General features: G+C 39.6%; 1 protein-coding gene across 1 annotated transcript in view; it reads right to left on the bottom strand.

The window, feature by feature from the left end:
* Positions 1-2,105: 2,105 nt before the first annotated feature.
* LOC106941189 (astrotactin-1-like) overlaps positions 2,106-27,220 on the bottom strand; it is a 38,668-nt gene continuing 13,553 nt past the window's right edge. The window contains exons 4-5 of the mRNA XM_015024135.1: positions 6,846-6,981; positions 2,106-2,232 (exon numbers count right to left, since the gene is read on the bottom strand). Coding sequence (XP_014879621.1) covers positions 2,121-2,232; positions 6,846-6,981 — 248 coding nt within the window. The 3' untranslated portion in view covers positions 2,106-2,120. The remainder of the gene's footprint in view (positions 2,233-6,845; positions 6,982-27,220) is intronic.

The following is a 27,220-nucleotide window of genomic DNA, read 5'->3' as shown; positions in this document are numbered from 1 at the left end:
AGTCCTGATCCAGAGAGGGGAAAACTATCTGCCTGTGACTTTATGACTCACTCTATGAACTCACATGACATCTACTGAGAAATAGCTCCAAACAGGCAGGAATTATTTCATCTAATAACAGAACTTTTGAGAACTATTTAGTGATTCCATTTGGTCGCTCTATTTTCATGCTTTTTACAATAAAGGTTAAAGTGCCCTGCAGAAGTGCTAATGCGCCTTAAAGTTGGACAAAATTGAGTCCCATTGCAGCTTTAAACATAAATATGTCTTACTGGACATTTATGTGATACATCAACTGAATGTAGAACATATTTGTGAGATCAGGGTTTTATATGTGTGCAATTTAATCTATAAACAAAGCTGCCATGAGATTTGAATATAAGAGAACAACCAGTATCGGAAAAGACACACCGGGGAGGGAGGCGGTTTGAGGAGGCTTTATGCTGAAATGCAACATCACAGAGCGTCGTTCAATCATCTGTCCAAACACATAAAGAGCATAGCACAACTGCAAGATCTACCAAAACAAGGCTTCCCACTTAAACTAACCAGCTGAGTCAAATACCACCTTCTTTAGAGAAGCAGCCAAGATCTCCATAGTAACACTGTAACACTGAAAGCAGCCTAATTGATCCTCAGGTGGGAGGATCAATTAGGCGTTTGCTCCACAAATCTGGACTTTTTAGAAGAGCGGCAAAAAGAAACTCATAGCTGTAAGGCAGAATTAAGCGGATCCCTTTAAAGTTTGCAACAAGTGATGCAGGAGAACAGCAACCACTGGAAGAAGGTAAGAAAGTCGGCCTTAGTGTCGGCTGTGCTGAAGAGGTTCGTTTTCCAGAAGGAAAATGAACATTGAGCTCTCAGTCGGTGGCCCCCCACAAGCACTGATTCTTTCACAATCCATGCTGAGGATGTGCATTATTTTATGCACAATTTTCTCACAATCACAAGAATATCACCAGATGTCCGTTTAAAAAAAAAAAAAAAATCACTACTACAGGAAACTTTCTACTTTCACTTTTGGAAGAGCTTGCTAATTGCTACTTCCTCTACATTCAAAGCCTTGGTGAAAAGAAAACGACCTGTTCAAACTGTGCAACAAAAAGGAAAAGCGGGTGGAGAAAATCGCTAACTCAAAGACAAATGGACATCATTTGTCTTCATTCGCCCTTCGCCCTGCAGAAGAACAAAGTGTTTAATTTGCCAGGGGACCACATTTGAAACTGCATTGTGAAAGCAAGCGTCAGCATTTTGAACAACAAAAATAATTGCACCAAGATCGTCTTACCAAGCTGCGAGCGGGATTCTTGATACGTCTATGACACAACAAAAAGCAACAGAGTGCTCACTCAGAGCCGCATGAAATGTAAAAAAAACATTTCCATGGCTGAGATCTTGATATTTTTGTTTACCGAAGAATTCTGTGGCGAAATTGATTAGTTTTGTTACATATATAGACTTTTGACTCATCAAAAAAAAAAAAATCTTTAAGATGTCCATTGGAGCCTCTTTGAACCGTATTCTGATGTTACAATGACTCAGTTAAAGGCCAGACCTCTGTGGAATTGAGAACATTTGCAAGTCTTGAAAACTGATGAATCCAAATTGTCTGAGCTAGATTTATTTTTTAAGTTAAAAAAAAAAATACAAAAAAACTTTTTCCTAGGTGTGCAATCCTGGTAAATTCATGCCCCAAATATCTTTTGCATCTTTACCTGCAGTAGACCTTAATATTTTACAGCATTACCTTCAGTAAACAATTGTTCTATGAAGTATTGACTCAGGTGGGATTGAAGACAAATACATATATAACACTGCCTGAGATTTATACTGTAAAAGGTGTGAAAACCATAAAGTCCTTTCCTTCCACTTTACAACCACAGGCTACTTTTTGCTTCATCATGTAAAATTAAATAAAATGTTGTCGTTTCGAGTCAAAATGTGAAAAAACCTCAGAGGTGCGAATACTTTTACAAGGCACTGGATATTCTGAATACACAGACCCTAACCCTAAGTTTGACACACTGTAAGAAAAAAAAAAAAAAAAAAAGCTTAATTGCACGATTATTCACATGAAAAACAAATTGGCCTCAGCGAGCTGGTTGTGAACCCATTCGGCCTCATTTCTCACCCTGCGCTTTGACATCATCCACAGTCGGACACGGAGTCTTGATGGTGACCTCACTCGGACTGGACCGCCGTCCTGTGTTGTCTACAGCCCACAGACGGAACCTGAAGACCATACAAACAAACAAATGGGTTCACGGAGATACGGAAGTACTCGTGCTTGCAGCTTGCAGTCAGCTGCTTTGCTTCGTGGGTTTGGACGTTTTCTACAGAACAAACTCTGTGTGACGGGATTTACAGTGTAGAGTTCTCTTGTTCTTTTCATTTTATTCTGTTAACAACAACAACATAGTTTCGAGAGCAACAAACTGACAGACACTGCCAGCTGGTAGTCTAATAAGAGCCACATTTTCGAGGATAGCAGCCTGTATGGTTCCGACGCAGCGCCCTCACTGTAGCGTTTCCTGATTGAATATCGCCACCTTGTGGTTAAAACATAACTTGCACAATAAAAGACTGAAAACAAACAAAACCCCAACATATTTCTTCTTTTAATTTGACTGATTAAACATCCGTCCAACAAAGACAGAGGAAATTCTCTTGAAGCTTTCAGCTTTCATAAAAGCATCGGCGTATTTCTCTTCACGTCATCATTTTGTCGAACCAGAGGCACCATATGGTTTCCAGCTTTTCGTTCCAGGTTCCGTTTGTATAAGAAATATAGAGTCTGCAGCAGCCTGAGGGGGATAAGAGTACTAGTCCTGGAGAGATGAATGAGCTGTCAGCCAGGATAAAAAGAGCAGGATACTTGCGGATGTTGAAAATAAAAGGGCATGTTAGGCGGCTAATTCAGCCCATATACATCCAAACCGTGTGCTCTGCCTGTTGGCCTCTGGCCCCTTTTCTTCGAATTACTTTTCACGTTCAAAACGTTTCTCTCCGTGTTTCACCTTTACGCTCCCCCCCCTGTTTTCTTTTGTAACCCCAAAGTTTGATTTAAGGTTTTTTGGCTAAACCTTTTACCCCCTTTTTCTATTCCCCAGTGTGTCTTGCTCCCCTTCGCTGCAGTGTGTGTGGCTTCCTTTCTGGCAAGGATTGTGTGAGATAAGTGTGAACATGCTTGAGCGAGAATCCAAGAATCCGGTCTTGATCACGGCATCGCATGTTAAAGCTTTTTTTTTTTTTTACTGTGCTGACAAACATATGTAGGAAGAATAAAGAGCCATTATAGAAAAAAAAAGAAAAATAGTAGTTTTCAGAATTTTTTTCTCAAGCTCCCCTTTCTTGTACTTTTATTATCTTGTTAAATACCAAAAATAAAGTTTACGCTAACATATCCTACATCGCAATGAATGTAACATTTCAGATGTAAGTCTTTGTTTATTACATAGTGGATTGCGCTGAGTACAAAACAACATAAAAATGATCAATATAAATCTGAATTATTATCTCAATAATGGTCTAGATTTAGAATCATATTCAAAAGTAAAAGTGGAAAAATCACATCACCAGCTGATTCAGTGTCAATGGAAATTCCTCAGGTCAGAATGGGTCTCGGTAGCGTGTGTGGCCTTTATGACTTCCCTACAACAACTGGACGCGGCCCTGATGAGGCAGCGGACAGAGTGGAGTTGTTGGATGGAAGAAAACATCATGTCCCAGATGCACTCTGCTGGGTTCATGTCTGGGGGATGAGCAGGCCACTCTACAGCACCAATGCCTTTATCATGCAGGAAACTGCTGACACAATTCAGCCAAATGAAACCCAGCATTGTCCTGCAGCAGAAGGAATCCACGGCTCACTCCGCTACATTATGGGTCTCACAAAGAGGTCTGAGGATCTCATCCTGGTACCTAATGTCAGTCAGGGCATCTCTGGCTAGCACGTGGAGGGCCCTCCAAAGAAAAGCCTCCCCCCACACAGTAACTGACCCACTGCCAAACCAGTCATGCTGAAGGATGCTGCAGGCAGCATAACGTTCTCCACGGCGTCTCCAGACTGTCACGTCTGTCACATGAGCTCAGTGTGAACCTGCTCTCGTCCGTGAAGAGAAAGAGCCACCAGTGGTGAGTTGGCCAGTCTTGGGGTTCTCTGACAAATGCGAGTCGTTCTGCACAGTGTTGGCTTGTAAGCACAGGCCCCGCTCATTGATGCAGGGCCGTCGCGCCACCCTGGCGGAGTCTGTTTCTGACTATCTGAGCAGAAACGCGCACATTAGTGGCCTGCTGGAGGTCATATTGCAGGGCTCTGGCAGTGCTCCCCCTGTTCCTCCTTGGACAAAGAAAGAAGCGGTGGTCCTGCTGGGTTGTTCCCCTCCTACTGCGGCCTCTGCATCTCCTGGTACACTGGCCTGTCTGCTGGTGTCTCCGTGCTCCGGACCCTGTGCTGACTGACACAGCAAACCTTGTTACAACTTACAATGATGTGTAATGTTGGATGAGTCGGAGAGTAGTGGTAACATGCAAGATGTCAGCCAGAAATGATGAGTACAGAGAAATGGTCTGGGTTCACCACCTGTAATGCATGTTTGAGGAATCCTTTGATTTTCCCTGGCAGCCATTCAGGGGTGCCTAAACACTTGCACTCACAAAAGGCCACCTACTTTCAAAAAGAAAAAAAAAAAAAAAACCAACTACTTCCCAGTGCAATGCTCCGAAGAAAGGTTGTAAACAACATAATGGAGAAGCATTGCTGTGATGATGATGTCAGAAAAAGCAGGAGCTTCTGAAAAAGACAGAGGTCCAGTTTCAAAGCATCAAATTTCAAAGAGAAATATAACAAAGCAGTCAAACTGCTGCAGCTAATGAGTCAGTACTTTTGAATCTTATAACTTCTTCACATACAAATGGCATTTTTCTGCAAGCTTAGTGAGTAACCGTCTCTACGGTCAAAGTGTAGGCTGATCTACGGAGGGCATTAAAGAAGCTGCTTTCAGCCAGAGTGGTGACACAACATGCTTTTTCTGGCAAGTTTCAAGAGAGACGTTAAAGTTTCCTAGAAATGACGTGTCATAACTTAGCACTTTTTAGGGATATTCAGTGGTGCTACATTGAAATAGAGCCTCCTCTGCAACTGTTGATAAAGGTGTGTTAAAAATTAGACAAATTCATCTTCTAAAGCAGATTCATTATCTCACTCAAATTTCACCTCCTATCTAATCAAATGTTTTTATTTTTATAAATATAACAACGCAGTTTATTTTGTCACCCACACAAAAACCACAATGGGATGGAAGGGAATGAAAAGGTTCAAAGGTCACTGCAGTCAGGAGGGGCAACATTAGGTCACCAAGTCTGCACCACAACCTTTAAATGGTATTTCCATCTCCTTCTGCATGTCATGTAAAAACCTTTTCTGTCCTACCATTACAAACGTAAAGATGGAACAAATATGGAAGTGCACCTTATGCTTATTTTTGAGCATGAGGAAGAAAATGTGATGACGTGGTTGTGTTTCTCCTCTGAAACGAACCTTATTGGACAGCTTTAGCCTCAATAATTATTTGAAATGTTGCATTAATATCTACTGAGCTAACCAAACCCTGGGAAGACTTAACGGGGTAACGATAAAAACAAAGTGATCGAGTCAAGACAAAACAATGGTTTACCGGATATAAAGTCAATCTCTCTTCCCGGGTTATTATCTCAGACCTAAACTCCATAAAGAAACCCTGTAGGATAAACTATAGAGATGAAAGTATAAAAGCAGATCCAGGACTCATGGTGATCTGGAGAGATCGTGGAAGCGAGAACAGCCAATAAATTGCCTCTCTCAAATCTCGTAAAACGTTATGGAAGACCAAGCGATGTCTTATTGGCTTAAGGAGGATGCTAACAATTGTGGGACCAGTGATTTTTAGAGGAAAACGTTTTAAATGTTAGACTGCTTTCCTGTGTTTCATGTGTTCCTGTGCCAACATAGCTGAGTCAAATGGCTGAATTGCCTTCTCAGCATGTCATCAAGTTTTCCAAAGTCCATTTACTTCAAGTGTGCTGAAACAGGGAATGATCTGAAACATGCGAGACAGCACGCCTTGAGGACTAACTGAGGACTCCACTGGCACTGAGAGAATACTTCAGGCTACGATCTGCTTTTATTTCCATTTTTCAGAGTTATGTTGTCATAATGCAGTTAAAGAGGCTTCACAATGATAGTGGATATATGGAGTCACCTGGATTTGTTTCAATGTTAGCCTGCCTCGGACAAAAAGCAATCTTCTTTTTGTTTCTCATGTGGACCAATTCAAAAACTGATCTAAATTTTATGCTGTTAATTAAGATGAGAACTTATCTTTTTTTTTTAAAAAAAAAATAAATGATACTTCTTAAAAAGCAAACACTTTTCAAAACTCCCTCTTTTACATTTTCCACATGTTAAAGAAACCAAGCTGGTAAATAAGGCAAAGTGAAAGCATTTAAATATCTGTACTTCCTTTCTTACTTAAAGCTAAAATTAGTGGCAAACACAGAGAAACAAGCTCATTCATTGGACTGGCTAAAGCTAACGTCTGTCTGCTAAAGCAATTTTGCAGTCAAACGTTTTTTTTTATTAGCAAATGAAATGATTTTTGCAGTCCTTATGGGTTCATATTGACAGCAAATAATGGCAATAAAGACAACAGTAAGGCCTGATTAACTTCACCAGAGAGCATTTCAGAGACACTGCAGCACTTGATTTGTGGACTGCACCTTAAGCTTCCATCAGTGGCAATTTATGACACCTTGGAAAAGCAAGTGTGTACCTTTCTTCACGTGTTGAGCACCGAGTGTCAACTCACATGTATGTTGCGTCAGGTTCCAGGCAGCGAATGATCAGACTGATGGAGGAAGACAGCAGGTTTGGGATGTCCCCCAGCATCACACATGGAGACCTGGCCCCAGACAGGATGTCGTCCACGAAGCTCAAGAGGGTTTCTGCAGAACAGAGAATGGATGGGTTAATGCATTTTTTTGGAAAGACTGTGGTTTAGCACCTTTTGCTGCAACATGAACAAACAATGTTGTGAAAAGCTTTTTTTTTATCTGCTCTGATATTCTACTTTTTGTGGCGAGTCAGTGTTTCAGATCATCAGACGAAGATAATTGAAGTAAATACAAAAGACAGTTTAATTTACTACGGAAAACATTCAACCTGTCTATGAGACGAAGTTATTGCCCCCTCCCCCCCTCAGCTCTTAGTAGTTCAGCTATGTTGGATTTTTATGGTCCAGGTTTAAACGCTAAAAAACTTGTTCATGTTCAGGCAGAATCATAGTTATAGTCATAGTTAAAGATACTGTAAAAACAGGAAAGGCATTCTTCTCAATCTAAATCCTTTCATTTTCTGTCAAAAAGACAAGGCTTTCTTACATTCCTCTATTCTTTTGCTGTTCAGTTATGTCATGTTTATGTATGACAAACATGTCATATACCAAGTGAACAAATAAAGAATATAAATACTCTGTAGATTTTGCAACCTCAATATTATGACAAAAGCACACAAAAATGAGTGTTATATAAGCCCTTCAGGTACAGTGTGTACCGGCATGGCATATTCTTGGAAAGCTGTTTCACTGTGTAAAGGCGCAGATGACCAAAGTGGCTGATTTTGATTTATTTTACGAGGGAAGGAGTGTCCACCGTTAGTGACGGCTTCCTTCAAAAGAACTCGGGCCTGCTGTACGTGGAGACTTTATGGACCGAATAACCCGGTCCAGGCGCGGCCATTGTAAATCTGAGATCTGCAATGAGCATCCCAGAAAAAAAACACACACACAAAAGGAACATGGTGTTGAGGATCTCTCTTTATTGGGTTCAACTCATGCCTCCCATTCACACACTTTCACTTTACTGTTGCACACTGGTGTCCAAGCAGATGGTGGACCCCACTTCCAATGACCCATTCAGGAGTTAAAAATAAAAACTCTGCTTCTGCTATTGCTACTACTCCTGTAATCATGTAACTACGTGTGTGGGGGGGAAAAATATAAAATATTTAAATATTTTACTGAAAGTTTCTGCCATTTATTTCTACATCCAGACATGTTCAACCCGATCGTTGCCGTCGCTGCATTCTAGCGCTAATGTGTTTTTAAATGCTCTATTTCTCCTAAAACCTCACCCTCCGCTCTGAATGCTACGTAATCAACAAAAAAGGCAGTTTCACGCTCCGCAGATGCTCCCCATCTTTAGATTTAAAATGTCGTGGCTCCGTTACCAACATTCATCTGCGACGTTTAATCTCAAAAGCACAGCTGAACTTTACTTGCACTCCGTCCAGCGCTGTGTAACCGTATAACGGCCACTGCTGCAACCAAATACCTTTCCTGCTGATCTGTTATAGCACTGTCCTGCAAAACGTTGTTTCCCTGCACGCTTAACATAAGAGCTTTCCAACACTGTTCAGTCACCGAGGCAGGGGGAGTGCTGCAGAGCTCAGCTCTTCCTGTGCTCTCGTTTACTTGGACTTGAATATCTGTTATTTCCAAATTAAAACACTACCTCACTCTGCATACCTGTTTATATTCCACCTTGTAAATAAGTGCATAAATCGTTTTAATCCTCAAATGTTATCTAATTAATTGACATTTATTTATTTTAATGTTTTAAACACTAAATAATATGAAATATTTCTTATTTATAATTATTTACTTTTGTATATTCTACGCAATTTATTTTTCTCACTGGATTTCCCTGTCAGTCAAACGTTTGAGTCATTTTATTCCATTGTGTGACTTGATGTGGTTGAGGCTACCGCTAATATCCTTTTCCTAGCTAGCTTTTTTTTTTTTTTGCGTCTATTAATGGATAAGTGACATTTGTCTTTGCCATGGGCTAACTTCTGTTGCCAACCCCCAATCTGTGGTTCTACTACTATATAAAATATACAATGTTATTTTGTACATTTCTGTTATACACATCTTAAATTTAATGAATAATGGTCTTAAAGAATTCTTAAAAAGCCACTTGTGTAAATACTTGTGCTAAAAATCGACATTTACCAATTATTACGTTCAGCAGATGAACCTCCAGCATCTCCACTACCTTCTTTTCAGGGGTTTATAGATGCTCCTTTTGACACACACAGCTAGCTTTGTATCCCTTGCTGGCACCCATACATGCATCAGAAGGCCAGCTGGCCCCCAGGGAGTGGACTTCACTGCACAGAGGAAAAACCAAGCCTACTAGTATGAAAGGTGTGCAAAGTGATGGTGGTTGTGAGGTGGCCATCCCTGAGTATGCTCTGCACAAGCAATGCTTGTCTCTGTGTATTTATACATCCCTGCGGTGTATGAGTGTGTGTGTGTGGGTGTGTGTGTGTATGGACTGAGGTGGTCGGTTTTTCTTAAACAGGATATGCATACAAGCTTTTCGAGGGTTCAAGCAGTCACATAGGATACACGATGAGTGATGGGCGCTTCGCGGTGGTCATCCTCTCATGTCACCATCTGGTTAACAAGAGCCATGGAAACATAAAGAGTGGGACAGTCTGTTAATAAAAAAAAGAAAGTGTGTCCAAGCTGCCAGAGGAGGATGTTTACTCAGATCTGAGGACTGTCAGAGGAGTGAAAGGCATAAACACGGCTGGAGATTTAAATGAAAAGTGACATTGTGAAGCTTTGAACCACTTAGTATATTAATTGGAAAGCGTGGTGGAACATCCTCTCTGTGGGTATGGAGCTGTATTTTAATCCTCATTGGAATATACCAATATGGAAACATGCTAAGAATTTATTTCGGTTGTCTGAGTGAGAGCAGCTGGTGATGTACAAACGTGGCCAGAAGAATACAGTCATGGTAGAGAAAATTCAACATCAGCAGTTGGGCTGTGATTTATTACTGTGTCACATATTGGCATTTATGGGGCAGAAATTAGTAAAATTTTAACTCCAACATGAACAGGAGTTGATCTTAGTTCTTCTGGTTAGCTATTTTTTTGGTGGTAAACAGTCTTAAACTGGGCATATTATGTGAAATTGAGACTTAGTACATTTTTGTATTTCTATTTGGGACTCAACTGCTTCTAAAAGCAGCCCGAGAACTTTAAAACAAACCCAGTCATTTCGAGGTAACAAGTTATTTTTATTTGTGTGTGTCTGGAAAACAAGTAGCTTCAAAAACCTCCTGATTGTCACGGGCAGTGCACTGTTACCTAGCAACCCCAGCAAACCCCAAAGTATAACTTTCTTATGTATGTAGTGTTTGAATCCCTTCGCTGGGGGTTAGATTCACTCCCAGCAGCTGCAAACTGCAGTAAAGACACAGCATAGGGAGAGGTTAGTGGTTTGATTTTCTATGCACTTGGTTGTTTCCTACTGTATGATCACTGTGTTGACAGAAAGGAAAACTAATAACAGCTGGCTATCAATAACTTTAATCAATGTCCTTTATCTTAAAAGAGTGACTCAAGCTGCAGGAAGCACCCAACAGTTACTGCTCATTGTTGCCATGTGTCCACTAAATGATAACTTACGATAACATCTAGGCAATTTAGTGAATATTTTTTTTTCCAATTTATGGGATTTATTAAACATATTTACCCAGGCTTTTCTGTAAGAACCCGAAGTAACTTTAGAGATATTTTTGTTATCCATAGAATGATGTATTTTGTTGTAAATCATTATTTAATAACGATAAAATCCACACCCCCAAAAGTATCTACATTCACACGCCTGTGGGGAAACCACAAACTGTCCCCTGTTTCCACTGGTACCAACTCGGTATGGCTGGACTTGGTTATGGGCTTCCTCCTTTAGCGACGTCGACATGGTACCAGCCCCTTTTTCACTCGACTGGGGTTCCAAGTGTACAAATCAGGGTGAAAATATGATGTCAGAAGACTGCCGGCCACTGACTGACTGGGGGGAGAAGAGTCAACGATTGTGTCACAGAAACGACTTCCTGACAAGAATCAGCCCTGGTATTTGTAAAAATTCCCAAAGACGACAGAGCTCATTTGGCGTTTTATTGAAAATGGCAACACTGAAAACGACACAACGTCCAAATCGTATGACTTTGCTTTTCAGACTCTGAAGCTGCCCTGGTAGGACGACCCAAACACGTAGAGGTGGTGCTCAGCTGTGAGGGGAAATTGAACGGAACCATGTAGAGTCGAGTCAAACTGAGTTGAGTCGTGCTGGGATGGTACAAGTGGAAAAGGGGCAATAAAGGAAACATGTTTTTAAGGAAACAAACAAGTTTTTATTTTCTTGTTTGTTTTTATTTAACTTCTTTTCCTCCTTGAACGGGGTTTACTTGTATTCTGTGCATCTGCAGCAAAACATTTGAGTCATATATTAGAGGACTTCATGGCAGAACATTTGGAAGCAATAAAACTCACAGAAGTTTGTTTAAAGAACCAGATAGACCTGTAATGACCAGATTTTATTATAAATGAGAGTCAAACGAGACCAATAACACTGTGAACACTGTGTGCTGCCATGGCATTTATGGACATGACTCACCCCGAGCGGGAGAAAAAAAAATGGACACGGGCCGCATTGATTGCTGACAGACGAAGATGAAATCGATCCTGGAGGTAAATCAGAGCAAACCTTTCTCTCCCCGATTCTTGTCGACTGGGCCAGCTTGAGATGGTTACTACGAATCTCAGGAGGGAGCGCTCCTTTTATTGTATTTTCTTCTCTGGGGTGGTGAGGTTCTCACGATCAGTCAGTTTTACTTGCAGCAGGCAGTGGTCACAGCAACTTTAGTATGGGAAAGCAGGGAGGAATTGAATGGTTCTTGATCAATGCTACAATCCATCCTCCCATCTTGTCCTCATGTGTTGCCATCTTGTGTCTCCGCGTCCTGCTGCCATTTTGTTATTGTAAATAAACCATTTTGTACCCACGTACCACTGAATTTGTTTATTTCCTTTAATAAATAAGTATTATTAATGAAATGGGGAGATTAAATTGTCAAATTACTCGCATAATTTAATTTAATTTAAAATTATTTTTGAAAGACTTCATATTAAATCCTACTTCCATCATTCTTAGTCCCATAATGGACCAATTAGTTCTCATGGATAACAGATTATAATCTCTTATCTAACCAAATAAAGTCGGACCTATTAGGGCTACCAGCAGAAACATAAATCGGTACCCAGGGCTGTGTTCACCAACACCAAAATTCCTCAGATTAGGCTGCCTTCCTTCCTTCATTCCTCCATGGTCCACTTCTGATGCCAATGTTCCCAAAGTTGCTCCTTCCAGTGGTAGACGGAGGTCACCTTGGGAACCCTGACTGGTCTGCAGCCACATATGCAACAAGCTGTGATGCTCTGACATATTTATCTTAGCAAGCATTAGTTTAACCTAACTTCATCAAACAAAGTCTAGGAGCAATCAAAATTTAGTTGTTTTTTTTTAATGCCATTACACATCTCCTGATTTATTCCTTCAGATTTTGTGCGTCTTCTGCCAAAAATGTAATACGGAAAGAAAATTCTAGATTTATTGTCAGCCGAAGTGTAGAAAAAAAAAAATCCCAGTTTCAATATGTAAAGTGAAAATCTCTTTCTGCAGGGTTTGGGTTTTATGAAGATGGATATGAAATGACAGAAAGAGATTCACTTGGTGAACAGATGGCTTATACTTCCAAAACAGTTTCTGAAGCATAAATTTAAAGAATAAAAAAAAAAAAGAAACTTGGTTATAAAATGTTTCTAATTTACACCATCAGACAGCTGAGCAGCTGGCAGAAAAAGTCCATTCGATTAGCAAAATGTAGAGGAACATTCTTGTGTAAAAGAATGCATTTCCCCGGGTACGAAAGAAAAAAAAAAAAAAAAAAAAATGCATTTGATTTCTGAATTGCAAGCCAGCCAGCTTTCCTAAGACGACACTGGTAGAATGTTAAAGGTTCAGCTGGGAAATGTTGTAAATCTGTCTATTTAGCAAAATCAGTAAATCTGCCTAAGGCAGGAAATTCTGTCTTGATACTTCCTGAGTGAGGAGAAAAGACTTTAAGCAGCCGCTGTAGGAGACATGGAGACTGTTGAATGTTATGGACACAAACAGGCAGCTTGTTTTGGACAAGAGTTGCGATAGCAAGAAATATTCCATGTGCTGGACGTATTTTACAAAACTACTAGTGTGTCATTATTATTATTATTATTATTTATTTTTTTTTTTTACGTTACAGTCAGAAAAAAAAAGATAATTTGAAGAATATTCATGGCGCAGTTTTGAGGTGATTTCAGGTAATGGGGAAAAAGTAAGCCAAAAAAGTAATGGGGCCCTGTGTGAAAAAGTAATCGGCCGATTGGTTATTGGTTTTGCCGATAACCGGTGGACAATTGGGAGGGATTTTTGATATGAAAGTCAAAAGATAAGGCCGCAACAACTAACCAGGTTTGAGTGTCGATATGATTTTCTTTTCCTGAAATACTGTGTAAGCTTTCCACTGGGACAGGACTTTAATCTTCCAGAAAGTTCAACTTTGTACATGTTAAGTCCACAAACCGTTTCCACACCTCCTGTTTGGACAGAGTCTTGCTGTGGTTCACTGAAGTCCCAAAACTTGAGCTGTTCCTGAATTTAAAAAAAAAATTCAGATTAGGCCATGTAGCTTTTTGACATATTTTAGCTTTTTTTAATGTTATTGCAACTGGGTGTGATAAAGAAAATTTATGAGGGGTGATAAACTTTTCCAATTGGGTCAAGTCAGTTTGAAAAGCTTCTTTCCTTCAATGAACAAAATCCTATTTTTAACATAGATTTGGTATTTACTCAGGCTATGTTTATCTATTAAAATAAATGTTATGATCTGAGATGTTTAAGTGTGATAGAAAGCAAAACATCTAAGAAATCTGTTTCTTACAGGATTGTATCTCTTGTTTCCTTTCACATTACTACAATCATGTCCATAGATTTCAAACAATGCATAATTTAAGATATAGTAGGATTGTTTGGAATGGAACTATTATTCAGGACCACCAATGATGCAAGTCAACATTAACACAATAATCAATTTATACCACGTTATATAAATATTTTTTTTTTTTGGATCACAGGAAGGAATATTTTAACGCCACACACAGCCTGTGAAGATCCAGTTTTACAGATGATCAAGAACCATAACTCTCAGGAGCTTGTCATTCAGCTGGAGTTGTTTACCCTTGGCATTCTTAAAGTATGATTGGCTGGAAAGAATCAACAACTGCCAGGAGGCTGATCTGAGTTATGGAATAACTTTTGAAGTCGTCTCTGCTTTCGTCAGTTCAGAATGTGTGTGTGTGTGTGTGTGTGTGTGTGTGTGTGCGTGTGTGTGTCTTAGACACTGCTGTTTTTCTCTACTCCTTAATGGAAAGGACAGGTGCTTTAAAGATGATCATGTTTGCACTGTGAAATCTCGACTCATATTAGGCATCAGGTTCTTTTATATGGAAATAAAGTCACAGTGCACCAAGTCTCTTTCGTGTATGGTTTTGATTAAAGACTGTTTATGACGCAAGTGGTTATATAGCCAACAAAAAGGGCCACAACACTTTCCTATAAAAAAAAACAACAAAAAACAAACAAATAAAAAAAAAAAACAAACACCCAGTTGGTGTTGACCTGCAAAGAAAAACACACATCCATGCCAAAAATTGTAACACAATGTTCCCCAAAAATGTTGTGCTTTATATTTCAAACTTTTCACATAATGTTGACCGAATCTGAGAACATTCGCTTGGGGGAAGCTACACTAACAGTATGGTAAATTTGATTACTTCACTGTGTCAGAGCAGACATGCTCTACAACACGAGGGAAATTGAATATTCCCCTCGTGCCATCGTTGACATCACAAAAAGGGCCAAACATGCATATCCATATCCTTTGTCTCTGAGTAAGCTGTCCGTGTGAGCAATTTGGAGGTGTGTGCGCTTCACCTGGCGGGGCTCTGTTGCACAACGAGCGAATTAAGAGGCATGAGAAAAGTGTATTTTCTTTGGAGCATGTGGGTCGTTGGTTTTAGGCATTGAATTAAATCTTGTGTGTTGTGGTCAGGGATGACAGGAACCCATGACCACAACAGCTACTGTTCCAAAAGTGTTGCAATAAGTCCAGTAACTCAAAGACTATCAGCTCAGTGTGTTCGTGAGTGGGCTACAGCATTAGAATAAGGCCAGTACTTCAAATTATTAATGGAGGTACACACCTGTACACAGCTGTACCTTTATTATTGCTACCAGGCTCCATCTTGGAGCAACCAGGACTCAGATATGCTAATATCATTAATATTAAGCCCAGCTGGAGATCTCCCATGCTCGATTGTTCATAGTTGAGTGTGTAAGTGAGCAACGTTTATTTATAAAGCACTTTTTACAGACATAAAATCACAAAGTGCTGTACAATAAAAATCAACAAATCAATTGTACAGAGAATAAAACAACCATAAGGAGAACAATAAAATCTGTTGTATCCAGGGGAGCACATTGCACCCCAGATGATCTCTTTATGTTCTGTCTACCTTTTTAATGTTTTTTTTTTTTTTGCTAGGCTAGTAACCACCTTGATTTTCTGGACATACTGCTGTAACATATTAATTTTTGAAAAGTAAAAAGAGAACGAGTGACGCCTCCTGGAAGAGGAGGCTTTATCTACAAACCACAACAGGTTGTTTGCTTTATGGCAGATGGTTACTGAGGACTGGAAGTGATTCAAACTGGAATAAAATACATATTTATTATCTCTGAAATATATCCAGTTAACACTTTATTGGCAACGAACATTCAACGCAAACAGGGGAGTGTTGTGAACCTGATGAACTGAGGGGGGGGGGCGAGTGGGTGGAGTGGGGAGAAAAAGAGCAACTGAGAAATTTACAGAGCGCAAACTCAAATGAACACATGGTTTATGCAGCAACACACATGTTTTGCCCATAAAAGTAAACGCCAACGCTCAAACTTTCATTTGAGTCTCTTTTTTTGTTTTTCCTCCAGCAACAGGTTTCACAAAAGACAACCTGAGAATGTGACCACTTCTGCCTGCAGCTGGTAACAAGGAAACTGCTCACTTTATTAAAAGCCCCCTAAACCCAAACACACCGCAATACACCCAACTGGCAGCAAAGCTTTGACAAAAACCATCTGGGCTTGTTGATCTTTCTGTCACAGCGTCACAACATTCAATCATGGACAAAGTCTTGAATGCTACTTCTTGGCACGGCAGCACTGGTTATAAGCGCTAGCAGTCAATCATAATTGGCCACATGGGCAGGAGCGCTGGATACAAATAAGGTCATTTCTGGATGGAGAGAAAAGAGGAAACAAAGCAAACCGTCTTGTACTTTCTCTCGATGTCACGTTTAACACACAGGTTTCCGATCTGTATTTACGTCACCGCCGGGTGAGCCGCAACTTAAGAGGGCCGCTCAATTATTTCGAACTTTGACCGAAGTGCATCTGATCGGTGGACAGCGGTTACCATGAGAAACATTGCACGCTAAGCGCTAACGTAGCCAGACACATCAAAGCGCCTTGGAGCTAGCTGGATGCAATGTTTCAGAGCAGAATGTCTACCTTAGCAGCGATACGCTGTAAACAATAACATAGTAACAAATGCATTATTTTCCAATTAATCACAACTGACCTCTGCTCCCAAAAGGACAATTCACACAAACAACTTCCTTAAACGCTTCTGGAGAGATGGAGATGTCAGTCAGCTGCTTTTCTCATATAAAAGATATGCTTACACGTCTACAAACGTGTCCGCTTCACGCCGGCCGGCTGCAGATGTATCATTTCCTTGTGTCAAACAAAATCTTGGAATCGCTTCATTCAAATCACCTCATCTTTTTTCGTTCTTTAGCGAACCTAAAATGATTCCTCACACGCACAATATTTTGGAACAAAAAGCCTGTAGCCTCTGTAAACTCCCTTTGTCCATCTATGCAACGGTTTTGATTATGTTCTTCGTATTGGAGCGACGGTAAAGTCTTACGGTGCCCCATCTTTTCATCCCTAACAATTCAAGTGCTCTTCACAAAAGGCAAGTTATGATTTTTTTTTTTAGTTTTCTCGGTCACTTAAAAAATAATTGAGGACTTTAAACCTGAAGAGGTAAGAAAGTAACATGGAGATTTTGATTTTCTGCGGAAAAAATTTGAGTGTGGAAAATCATCCCTCAGATGGTAGTGTGCAACTGTTTATTTTTTATCTGTTAGAGCAAAAATTGACAAGAAGCAAAGTTTACAAATAAACTTTTTAAAAGTAAATCCTGGATACTCTTCAGACAGGTGATCTTCCTTCTCTATAAACCTCCGGTATAAGAAGGGTGCACAAGTTAGTCCAACATAAAACAAACTGTTTTGATGCTCTCTAGGAGGTGGTTGCATTGGACCACAATTTTGTTCATAATGCCGACCATTAGAACTGAACCAGACACAAGCTGACTAGTTAATGTAAAGAGTTTTAATCAGTTTAAAGAAACGGCTTGATTTATCAAAGCAGGTTTGCGTCTGAATCATACATTTATCCTCGAAAAGGCCTCACTTTGTTTTTTTTTACTAAAAGTTTCCAGCAAACATAAAACAAAAGTATTTATCCTCCTCTTGAATTCACAGTGATGTTTAAAACAGAGACGATCTGCGCCGGTTGCATCGTGTCAGTCAGCAGAGGCATTATAAGGACAAGAAAGGAGTACATTCACATATCTGTGCATTAGGTCATTCATGAGTCTCTAATGGAAAAAGCATTCTTTAGGAATGAAGTAGCAAGTTTTAACCATGATAAACGTCTGTCATGGAAACGATACTGAGCACAATTGTAGGTTGTTTTAGACAATTAAGATGCTAGCTCTATCTTTTGCTCTCTGAATAAACTACACGCAGTTCTCCTAATCAGAAATTTGGTTAAATAAAATAAAAGTCCTCCTGGAAGCTAAGCTGAACTAGTAAACTCTTTGGCAATTATGTTAACAACACAGTAATAAAACAATATTGTCTCTTTAGCTAATGAAACAAATAATATAAGTAGCTACCTTTTATTAGGGGATGCTTTAATCAGAGGTAAGCATCTTAAGAAGAACATGCTTGTGTATAACACGTCTTAACATTATATAGTAAAATCTCCGGCTGCCCACGACTGAAGCATGCAGCAGTGATCCTGACATGAACTAGAAGCATTTGCCTGGTAGCAGCGACACGGAGGATTTTCAACAAGCAATGCCTGCTGTAGAGAAGGGATCTGTCAGCCATCTGTTTAGGTGTTTACCGTCAGGCCTGGCTATTTGGAATCTCTGCGTGAACGAATCCAAGAAAAAAAAAATTAAAAATCACGATCTGTGACCAACTTTGTAAGTCAGTGAACCGTTTTTTTTTTTTTTGTTTTAAGCCAAAGATGTCACACTGACACGGAAACAGCCACACACGGGCCAATGGCTGACGAGGGCCAGAGGTAAGCAGGGTAGAGTGATGGCTTCCTGGGATCAAGCTAGTGGGGAAGAGATATGGAGCTGCATTAGCTGAGGAAAACACAAGGATTTACACAGAGACAGACATGCAGTGAACTGTGGTGATGACAGGCAGCAAAAGTACATATATTAGCCACAACATAAGACAACTGGTTTGCTTACTGAGGTGCTGATTTGTTAATTGTGTTCATTTACGGTATATTTATCTTAAGATGAAGGGCTGTTTTGTTACCGACTGCAGGCGAGGGATGGACCAATGAAATTTCAGGCAGCAGCGATCAAGGAATGCTTCAGCTGTTTGGTTGGCTAAAACATGGTTTAGGTTTAAAATCAATTGCTGAGAAACGATTAAGTTTAAATGATGAAAGTCATCAGCCTGCCCTGGTCAATGGGAAAATCTGTTGTATTGGTGTCTCATCTCGAAATCAACTCCATTTCAAAACATAGTTACGCACATTTGAATTCCCTAAAAATTCAAAGGTCAAATGCACAAAGATGTTATAGGTGCTGCATGTTTGCTAAGAGTTTTTGGCGCCTCGAGATCTGAAAATAGACACAAAAGCAGGTCTTCATACTTAGCTTTAACGAGTAAACAGTGTCTTTTGGCGCCAACATGGTTTGACAACCTGTAGTTCTGTATATTATTTAAATAAGAAAAAGCAAACTATCAAAGACCAAGACATTGGCTAAAATGTATTTGTGTGCTAAAATAATGTTTGCAAAAAGCTGGTGCTAATTTTAAAATAAGGGAGGACAAGGGAAAACAGCAGCCTGTTTGGTTGTTGACTTTACAAAAAAATAGATCAGGGATGTTACTCTTCTTGTTTTTTTACATATTTAAACAAATCATCTAAAGCGTGTTTAATGACTGTGTTGCTTTTTTAAAAATTTCGTACACAGACTATGAAAGAAAGAGCATAAAAAGTAACTTCTAATAAAAATCAAAGACAAGGCAGTTATTTTTTTATCCTGACATTATTATACTAGAAACTACATTTGCAGCATATTTTTATAGGCTGTAAATAATGACACAATAGACATAATAGTCTAAGCCATGTTTAACAGCAATCCAAGCATTTAATATTTTATTAAAACAGTTAAAGGAATATAGCAATCCACTGTATTAATTTGAACAAACTACTACATTATTATTTTATTCAAGAAGGTTCTGAGGAATACGCTGTCAGATCTTGACCTCGACATCCCTGCAAAAGTAAATACAGGAATACATTCAAAAACTCCCTCCTGTATATCTAGTCTGCTTCATAAATCCAGTGCAGAAATAAAGCTAAGAGCGACAGCAAAACTGCCGCAAAAACGTGAGCAAGATTATACTGCTTCGTAAATAACCAAAAAGAAAATCTACCCATATTTTAAACTGAGTTAACTGGCTCACTGCTTCGCCTCTGTTTGCCTCGGTGTTACTGAGAAAACCTGTTCGTGGTAAATGTGGCGAGGTCAGTTCCAGCTACTCAAGTTATTTGATTATGTTGTTTTTTTTGTCAATTATAAGTGACCATGTTTCTTAACCCGGATGGACATGAGCGTAGGGACAAAGTAAAGTAAGAACGGCTGTGAAACGAGTGGCAGCTTGTCAGGAACGCGGATCGAACCGGGCCGTCAGACCTGTCTGTGTGTAGATAAGAGAGTGGGATATAAACAGGTGGGCAACGTGTTTATTGACAGGATCTAGAGCACCACTGACCCCTGAGCAAACCTTGCCCACATTTGGCGATTAAAGCAGTTCCGTCGCTGGACGGCATCCAGCTCAGGGGGATGTTTGCTTTCACTGGCCAAGCTCAGTGGTGCCCCGACTCAAAGCAGACTTCCAGCTCTTGACGGGTCCACACATCTGCTGGGGACCCTGCGTATACGTGAGGGAATGTCTGCGCTCTCGCTATGATCTCACCTTGTGTGCCTGAAGCTTGTTAAGGGAGGAATTACTGCGCAAACAAGCTGTTGTCGGCTCCAGACCCAGCAGAGTTCTGGACTCTGTGATGTTCAGCTGTATCTGCGCCGGCTTACCGAACGTTACTTAACCTCAGACAAGAGACGAATATACAAAATGCAACCGTGCAGCTGTCAACAGGGATAAGCCCTGCATGGAAACACCGCAGCTCTCAGGATGTTTTGTCAGAAACATCTGCTTTTGATGAGGCTTCAGAGGAAGGCGAAGGAGAGATATTTGCACTTTTATTCATTTATTTACTTTTTTTTTTGCTTCCATCACTGGAGATCGCTGATGTCTCCCTTCCCATAAGTGGAGGCTTGGATTTTACTGCCCTTCTGGAAATTAAATTTATATTTAAAAAAAAAGTTTATGGATTACCTTCAGGACAAAAACATGATTTTTCAAATTCGAGGAAGATCAAACATTTTCCAGGAGTCATGGCAGCAGTGTGGAAACAAATAATTCATTCTGCACAATGAAACAATATCCTGGGTTTGTCATAAAGCCGTGTTTTTCCCGGTGCTGATGTGTAACATGGTAACAAGCCCTTAATTTGCCCTTGATTTAGATATTTGTAGATTTATTTTATTTAATCAACTGAATATTGGGAGTTTTTCTGTCTGTTTTCTCCATTCATCCCTAATATGTCTTTATTAGGGATACATATTTACTCATTGTTTATTTTTAGACACAAACACCAATAAACTATCCATTTAAATAATGAACCTGCAAAAACAACTCAAATTGTAAGAAAAGAAACAAGTGTGCATTGGATTTATCCATTGAGGGACAGATAGGTTAAATTAAATGAATGGATCTGGACTACTCTGTAAGTTCCCCGTTGTTATAAGGGTATTTCTTCACAATCTGGAATAAGATTTAAATAAAACGTGCAACTTTCCGGAGTATAAAGGCTCAAGGGTTGTTTCTGCTTGGAGATTATGATAAGGTGGCAGAGAAACAGTGTTTGTTTGTTTGTCAATGTTCTTGTTCTGGAGGGAGGGAGAGGTGCGGGCAACACAATTTGGATGTTTTTGTGTAGAAGAGAAAGCGTTGGCTTAAACTAACAGACAGAGCAGAATGGGAACGTGTAAAGCGTTATATGGTGTATGCATGGTTTAAATGCTTTGTGGTGCAACAACCCTTAAGCACCGTCACAATCAGCCACTTCAAGAACAACAATGAGCCGTAACAGCGCCAAAAATCAAGATGCGAGTACAACATCAAAAACCGTTAGTCTAAAAGAAGTAAGAATGAAGTCAAATGGATTATGTGAGATTTAGAGCCTGAGAGAGTAACGGTTATCAGATTCCAACACAAAACTAATTTCTAGACTTTCCCCACCTCAAACTCCTAGAGTTGTGAATCCCTCTGCATGGGCAAGAAGGAGAACATATGATAGGTAGATGGATTAATTAATATAATGCTGCATTTTACTGAGCTGTAAAGCTTTCCAGCATATCTATCCATCCATTTTCTTACACCCTTATCCCATTGGGGTCAGGAGGGTTGCTGGTGCCCATCTCCAGCTGTCAACGGGAGAGAGGTGGGGTCATCCTGGACAGGTCGCCAGTCAGCAGGGCAACACAGAGACAGACAGGACAAACAACCTGTCAGCAGCACACACACACTCACACCTGGGGAGAATTTAGAGAAACAAACCTGACAGTCATGTCTTTGGACTGTGGGAGGAAGCCGGAGTACCCCGAGAGATCCCACCATGCACAGGGAGAACATGCAAACTCCATGCAGAAAGACCCCAGGCCGGGAATCGAACCCAGAACCTTCTTGCTGCAAGGCAACAGCTCTACCAACTGCTCCACCGTGCAATCCTTTCCAGCATAGACTTTATTTAATTTTAAGAAAAGGAATTGGGCAATTCCATGCACTAAAATGTTGAATTGGCATTGTGAAAATAAAAAAAGTCTAATAACAGTTAAAAAAAATAAAAAATAAAACAAAAAGGCTCTCATAGGAGATTGTTTATTTTCAACATATATCATTTAGAAAATGGCAAAGGGAGCAAAGTCTCTATAAACATTATGTTTGCATAATTCTCCAGACCTGAAAAATAAATTCCAAGTCATTGACCAATAGCTTGACTGAAATCCAAACCACTTGTTGACATAATCAATCAAAACAAGCCTCTTTGAGACATTGCTTAAATTTGATTTTAATAAAAAAAAAGGGATTACAAATGGTGTGTTTGACTGTTCCGAATCACTGATATTTATCTGAACACCTTTCATATGACGAGAAACCTTGAAACACATTTCAATGTGTTAATTCAAAATTCTTTTTTATTCCTTTAATGAAATTCTAAAACATCAAAAGACGACAGAACACCGATCTCATAAACTGCTTGATTTTTTTTATTCCCTAGGTATTCCAGCATTAAAATTCAAAGCTGATCACATTCACCAGAGGGAAGCTGGCGAGTGATTGTTAAACACAAGTCCATCTATTCCCGCTGACGGATTTTCTCTGTCACCCATCTTCATTGGGGATTCCATTTAATCTGTATCAGCACACCGCACAGCTACAACAATGCCTGTTAAAGCATCATTAAAGACGACAGAGAGATACCGCGACGCATCAATCATAGTTCTTGCTCTTTCGCGCTGCAAAAACTCACCGTAAGTGTAGCCTGTACCCTGGAAATGGAGGTTTCTAATAGCATGAGAGCTTCTAATGAGCGCCATGTACGGCAGCTTCAAGTAGACATGATTATATGTGGGCAAGCTGGGTGTACACTTCATCCATTTGGTATCCGGTTTAACCGATGATTCACCTTAACTTGATCGTTTTTTTTCGGAAAATAGACAAGTATACAAAAAAAGGTAAGAAAGAAGAAGTTTTTTTTTTCTGTCAAGGAACCTTAAAAAAAAGAAGAGAGGAACGGTTAAATGAAAATGAATCTGTATGAAACAAGATAACTTGCTTGAGGTAAGAACATCGGGTTGAGAAAAGCGGTGGAATAGAAAGGTAGGAATACGAGGGAAGGAGAAAGAGAGGCAGCCAGAGAGGATTATCTGCAAAGAACTGAGCACTGCCTCATGCGAAACCAATTCTGTTAGATGACAGAAAACAGCTGAAATCAAAACCGTTGCGTGCGGCGGGCTTTGCGGGTCTTTCCATCTCTTTCGAACGCCGCTCCCATCTCTCGGTTCTCCTTCTTGTCTTTACTGTTGCTTAACACGCCGTACACACCAGAGCGCGCCGTCTTACAATTACTCATTAGCAAAATAATAATAATTAAAAATAAAAAAATAAATCAATGTATAAATAAAAAGTTGTTGTAAAGTTTTCTGCTGTACGTTTATTTTTGTTTTGCTATCCAGTTTGAAAATACAGCTGAGCCATGCAAACCAGACGTGGACAGCTTTCGCTCAGCGCAATTAGAGCTGCGCTGTGCAATTTCACACATCACATACTCCAAATGGCAGTGAGAGGGAGCTGTTAAAAGTTTTGACAACCTCGACACCCCGAAGCTATGGAATGGTATTTTGTTAAACTGTGTAATTCTCCAAGCCTGTGCATTATATCCCTGTGTATTGGGTGTGAAGGAGGAGGTGATGGCTTCCAAATGGTTTAGGGAGTGTAGCTTTTCTCGTGAGGCTAGATGCATCTTCTCTAGAAGAGGAAAGCGTCTGGACACCGAGCAGCGAAGTGAACGAGCCGATTTTTAAGACTCGTTTGCACCGACGCAAATCGTTACCCTCTCTTCGATTTTGGACAGCACATTTCATTAAGGTATAACAACTTATTGACGGACAGAAAACAGAACTTAAGCAACTTGAGGATCTTCGATTTCAAATGAGCCACACTGCCAAATGCATCTTCAGAATAAAGATCTATGGAGCCAGAAACAGGGGAAGAAGCAAATCGCTGCAGACCAATAAGTAAGGACTTCAGAGGTAAAACGTACTTTGAGACGGTGGGGTACATTTCTATAAAAAGAATGCTTAAACAGCATAAAGAGCTTTCAGAGTCAGCTGTTTTAGCTCCGTTATGCTTTTCGTGAAGTAAATAACTCACTAAACATGTCAGGTTTGATAAAATGCATCACCAACAAAAAAAATTCCAAGCAATGGTTCAACAAACAGTTTGCTTGTAAATTTCCTCTGATAGTTAAGACGCGAGAATGCCAATGTCCAGGGCGAGTAATGGCTATAAAGTCATTTAAAATTGTTCCTGTTCCTAACAGGAAAGCTGTGTATCTAACCAATACACAAACAAGTCTAAAGTAGAAAAGCTCAGTTGCACTTACATGAGTATTTATCTGGTATGTTATATTTTGTGTAAAGTATGAAAATACAACATTATTAGAAAAAAAATTTTCTAAGGATGCATAAACTATGAGCCATTCAGGAAAGAATTAAATCTCACTGACTTCTCGGTTCAGGCGTTTGGTAATCGTTGTATGCACTTTATAAGTTTGAAGTGGAGAAAGTGCGGATCCTGAGGATTGCAGACCCGGTTAACTTAGTGAGGACGTATATAATATACTTTAGACCCACAGCAAAGCAGTCAGATGAGCATCATGACTTATAAAAAAGTACTACAGTCTGTTTTTTTCTTCCTGGTGAAATTATAGATCCCCTGAATAACAGATAAATATCCACACACTAATAACGCACATATACACTTTTGTTTTTTTTAACCAGCACTAACACCGCCTCTGACTTTTGGGGATAGCGGTCCAGGAGTTAACATCCTTCCATTTGGATAGTATAACATGCTGTGGTGATGCTTGATCACCCAACATCTAAAGGAATCCCCTAACCCTAACCCTCGTCCAGTCAAAAATGGAAATTTAGTTTTTTGTTTTTCACATAGATGGCAAAAACTTCTTAGGTGCTTAGGGAACATCATAGATTTGTATATGATGGAAACATTTTGCAGCAATAGTAACTGTTTTTGCCCTAGTCTTTTAACTCAATTTTTCGAAGGATTTTCTGTGAATCTTTTGATGCTTTCAGAGAACAGAGTAGAAATTATAATAAGTAATTTGAATGTATCCTAAAACTGTGAGTATGTCTTTGTTAAAGTTTTGTTGGCTCTACTGGCCTTTATGTGAGAAAATGAGACAGGAAAGTTGGTAATGAGAGAGGGAGGAAGACATGAGGCAAAGGTCGTCAGGCCGGGAATTGAACCCGTGACGGCCGTGTCGAGGACTAAAACCTCCTTACGTGGGTTGTGCTCTACCCCCAGTGCCACCACAGCACCCCCATATGTTTATTTTTCTGTCATTAAATAATCACAGTCATTGATTTAGGACTAGAGATGTAACTTCAATAGTGGTCAATGCGTTAATCAGCAAAATGATTTACCTCTGAAGTTAGGTAGACCAGGTCATGATGGACTGAATGGAAAATATTCTGACTTTTTCTGTACTCACTCTTGACAATTGTATTATTATTATTATTATTATTATTATTATTATTATTATTATTATCCGAAAGCCACCGAGTTCACCTTTGCAGTCGTTTTTAAAACATTCTGCAGGCTGGACATTTAGAGGTCAAACATTCATGATCGGTAGTACACATTAATGTTGGTCAATGTAAATCATTTTGCACACAAAATACTCTTTATGGCCCAGAAAGGATTCCTTTTGACTTGAATTGAACATTATATCAGGGAACAACAGCTTGAACCTAGACCATCTGCTGCTTTCATCTCAGTGTTTATCATTCAGACAACAGAGATTAGAGGATGGGGGGCGGGCAAAGAAAAACATTTGTATTATCAGGCAACCAAACGCAGAGTAATAGTGAGCTGACACACACAATTTATTCAAAGGGCACAAAAAAAAAAGAAGAAAAAATTCAGTTCCAAAACTTCCCATCAAACTAAAGGTCATATTTGCATTAAAAATGATATTTCATACTTACTCATCAAAACACCCCTCCCTCTGCTCTTTTGGATCCAGAGGCCCTCTAGAACTCAAAACAAATCACTTAGATGACAAATGTTTCACCGTTTCTGGGCTTTCCTTCTATATGCATGAATTACAAAGCGAAGGAATGAAAAGAAAGCCGATTTTCTAAAAGTAAAGATTAATTACCGACATGGCAAAGAGAGCAGCAATTCAACTCGGCCGGCTGCGTCAATATGTGTTTGTTTATTTCTAAATGTCCGGTTGTGCACAACGAGGGCAGAACTTGCTGGTATATGATAAACGTCAGAGCATTTCTTTCATTACAAATAGATTCTGAAATCCATTTCACTGTAAAGAATCTCTGTGTAAAAAAAAGAAAAAAAAAAAAAAGAAGAAGCTTTGTTTCATCTACTCATTTAGAGGATTCATAAAACCTATTTGTTTAATAAACTACATTTATCACCCAAGCGGATATTTACATGAACCGACACTCTGCAGTCTAATCTGCGATTTATCTTTCGAATCACTTAAAGGAAGCGCCGTCACCAAAGAACGATTAAAAGAATCAGTCTTTTGTTTTAATTACGTCTTGATTCATTTAGTCTCTACTGTTCTGCAAATGGTTTGAGGTATTTTATATTCCTGACTGCAGTCTCCAGCTACTGCTGGCAGCTGTGCCATTTGTGAAGAGACTCTCAGATTCTGGCCAAACAAGGAGAGTAAAAATACCCTGACAACACTTTTTGTTTTGCTGCATTAAGAACGCTGTACGCCACACTGGCTTCAATCCACATTTTTGATTACTATTTGAAAGACAAATCTTTATCGATAATGACATTATGGATATATGCAGGGGTGAAAGCAGTTTTAAATTCTTGCGGGTTCTATGACAAAAGAGTCATATATATATATATATATATATATATATACACACAATT

The sequence above is a fragment of the Poecilia latipinna genome, unplaced genomic scaffold (genome assembly GCF_001443285.1).
Source record: "Poecilia latipinna isolate Pla-1442-1.1 unplaced genomic scaffold, P_latipinna-1.0 Scaffold3538, whole genome shotgun sequence".
In the NCBI taxonomy this organism is placed as follows: Eukaryota; Metazoa; Chordata; class Actinopteri; order Cyprinodontiformes; family Poeciliidae; genus Poecilia; species Poecilia latipinna.
This window is presented reverse-complemented; position numbering and strand designations above follow the sequence as displayed.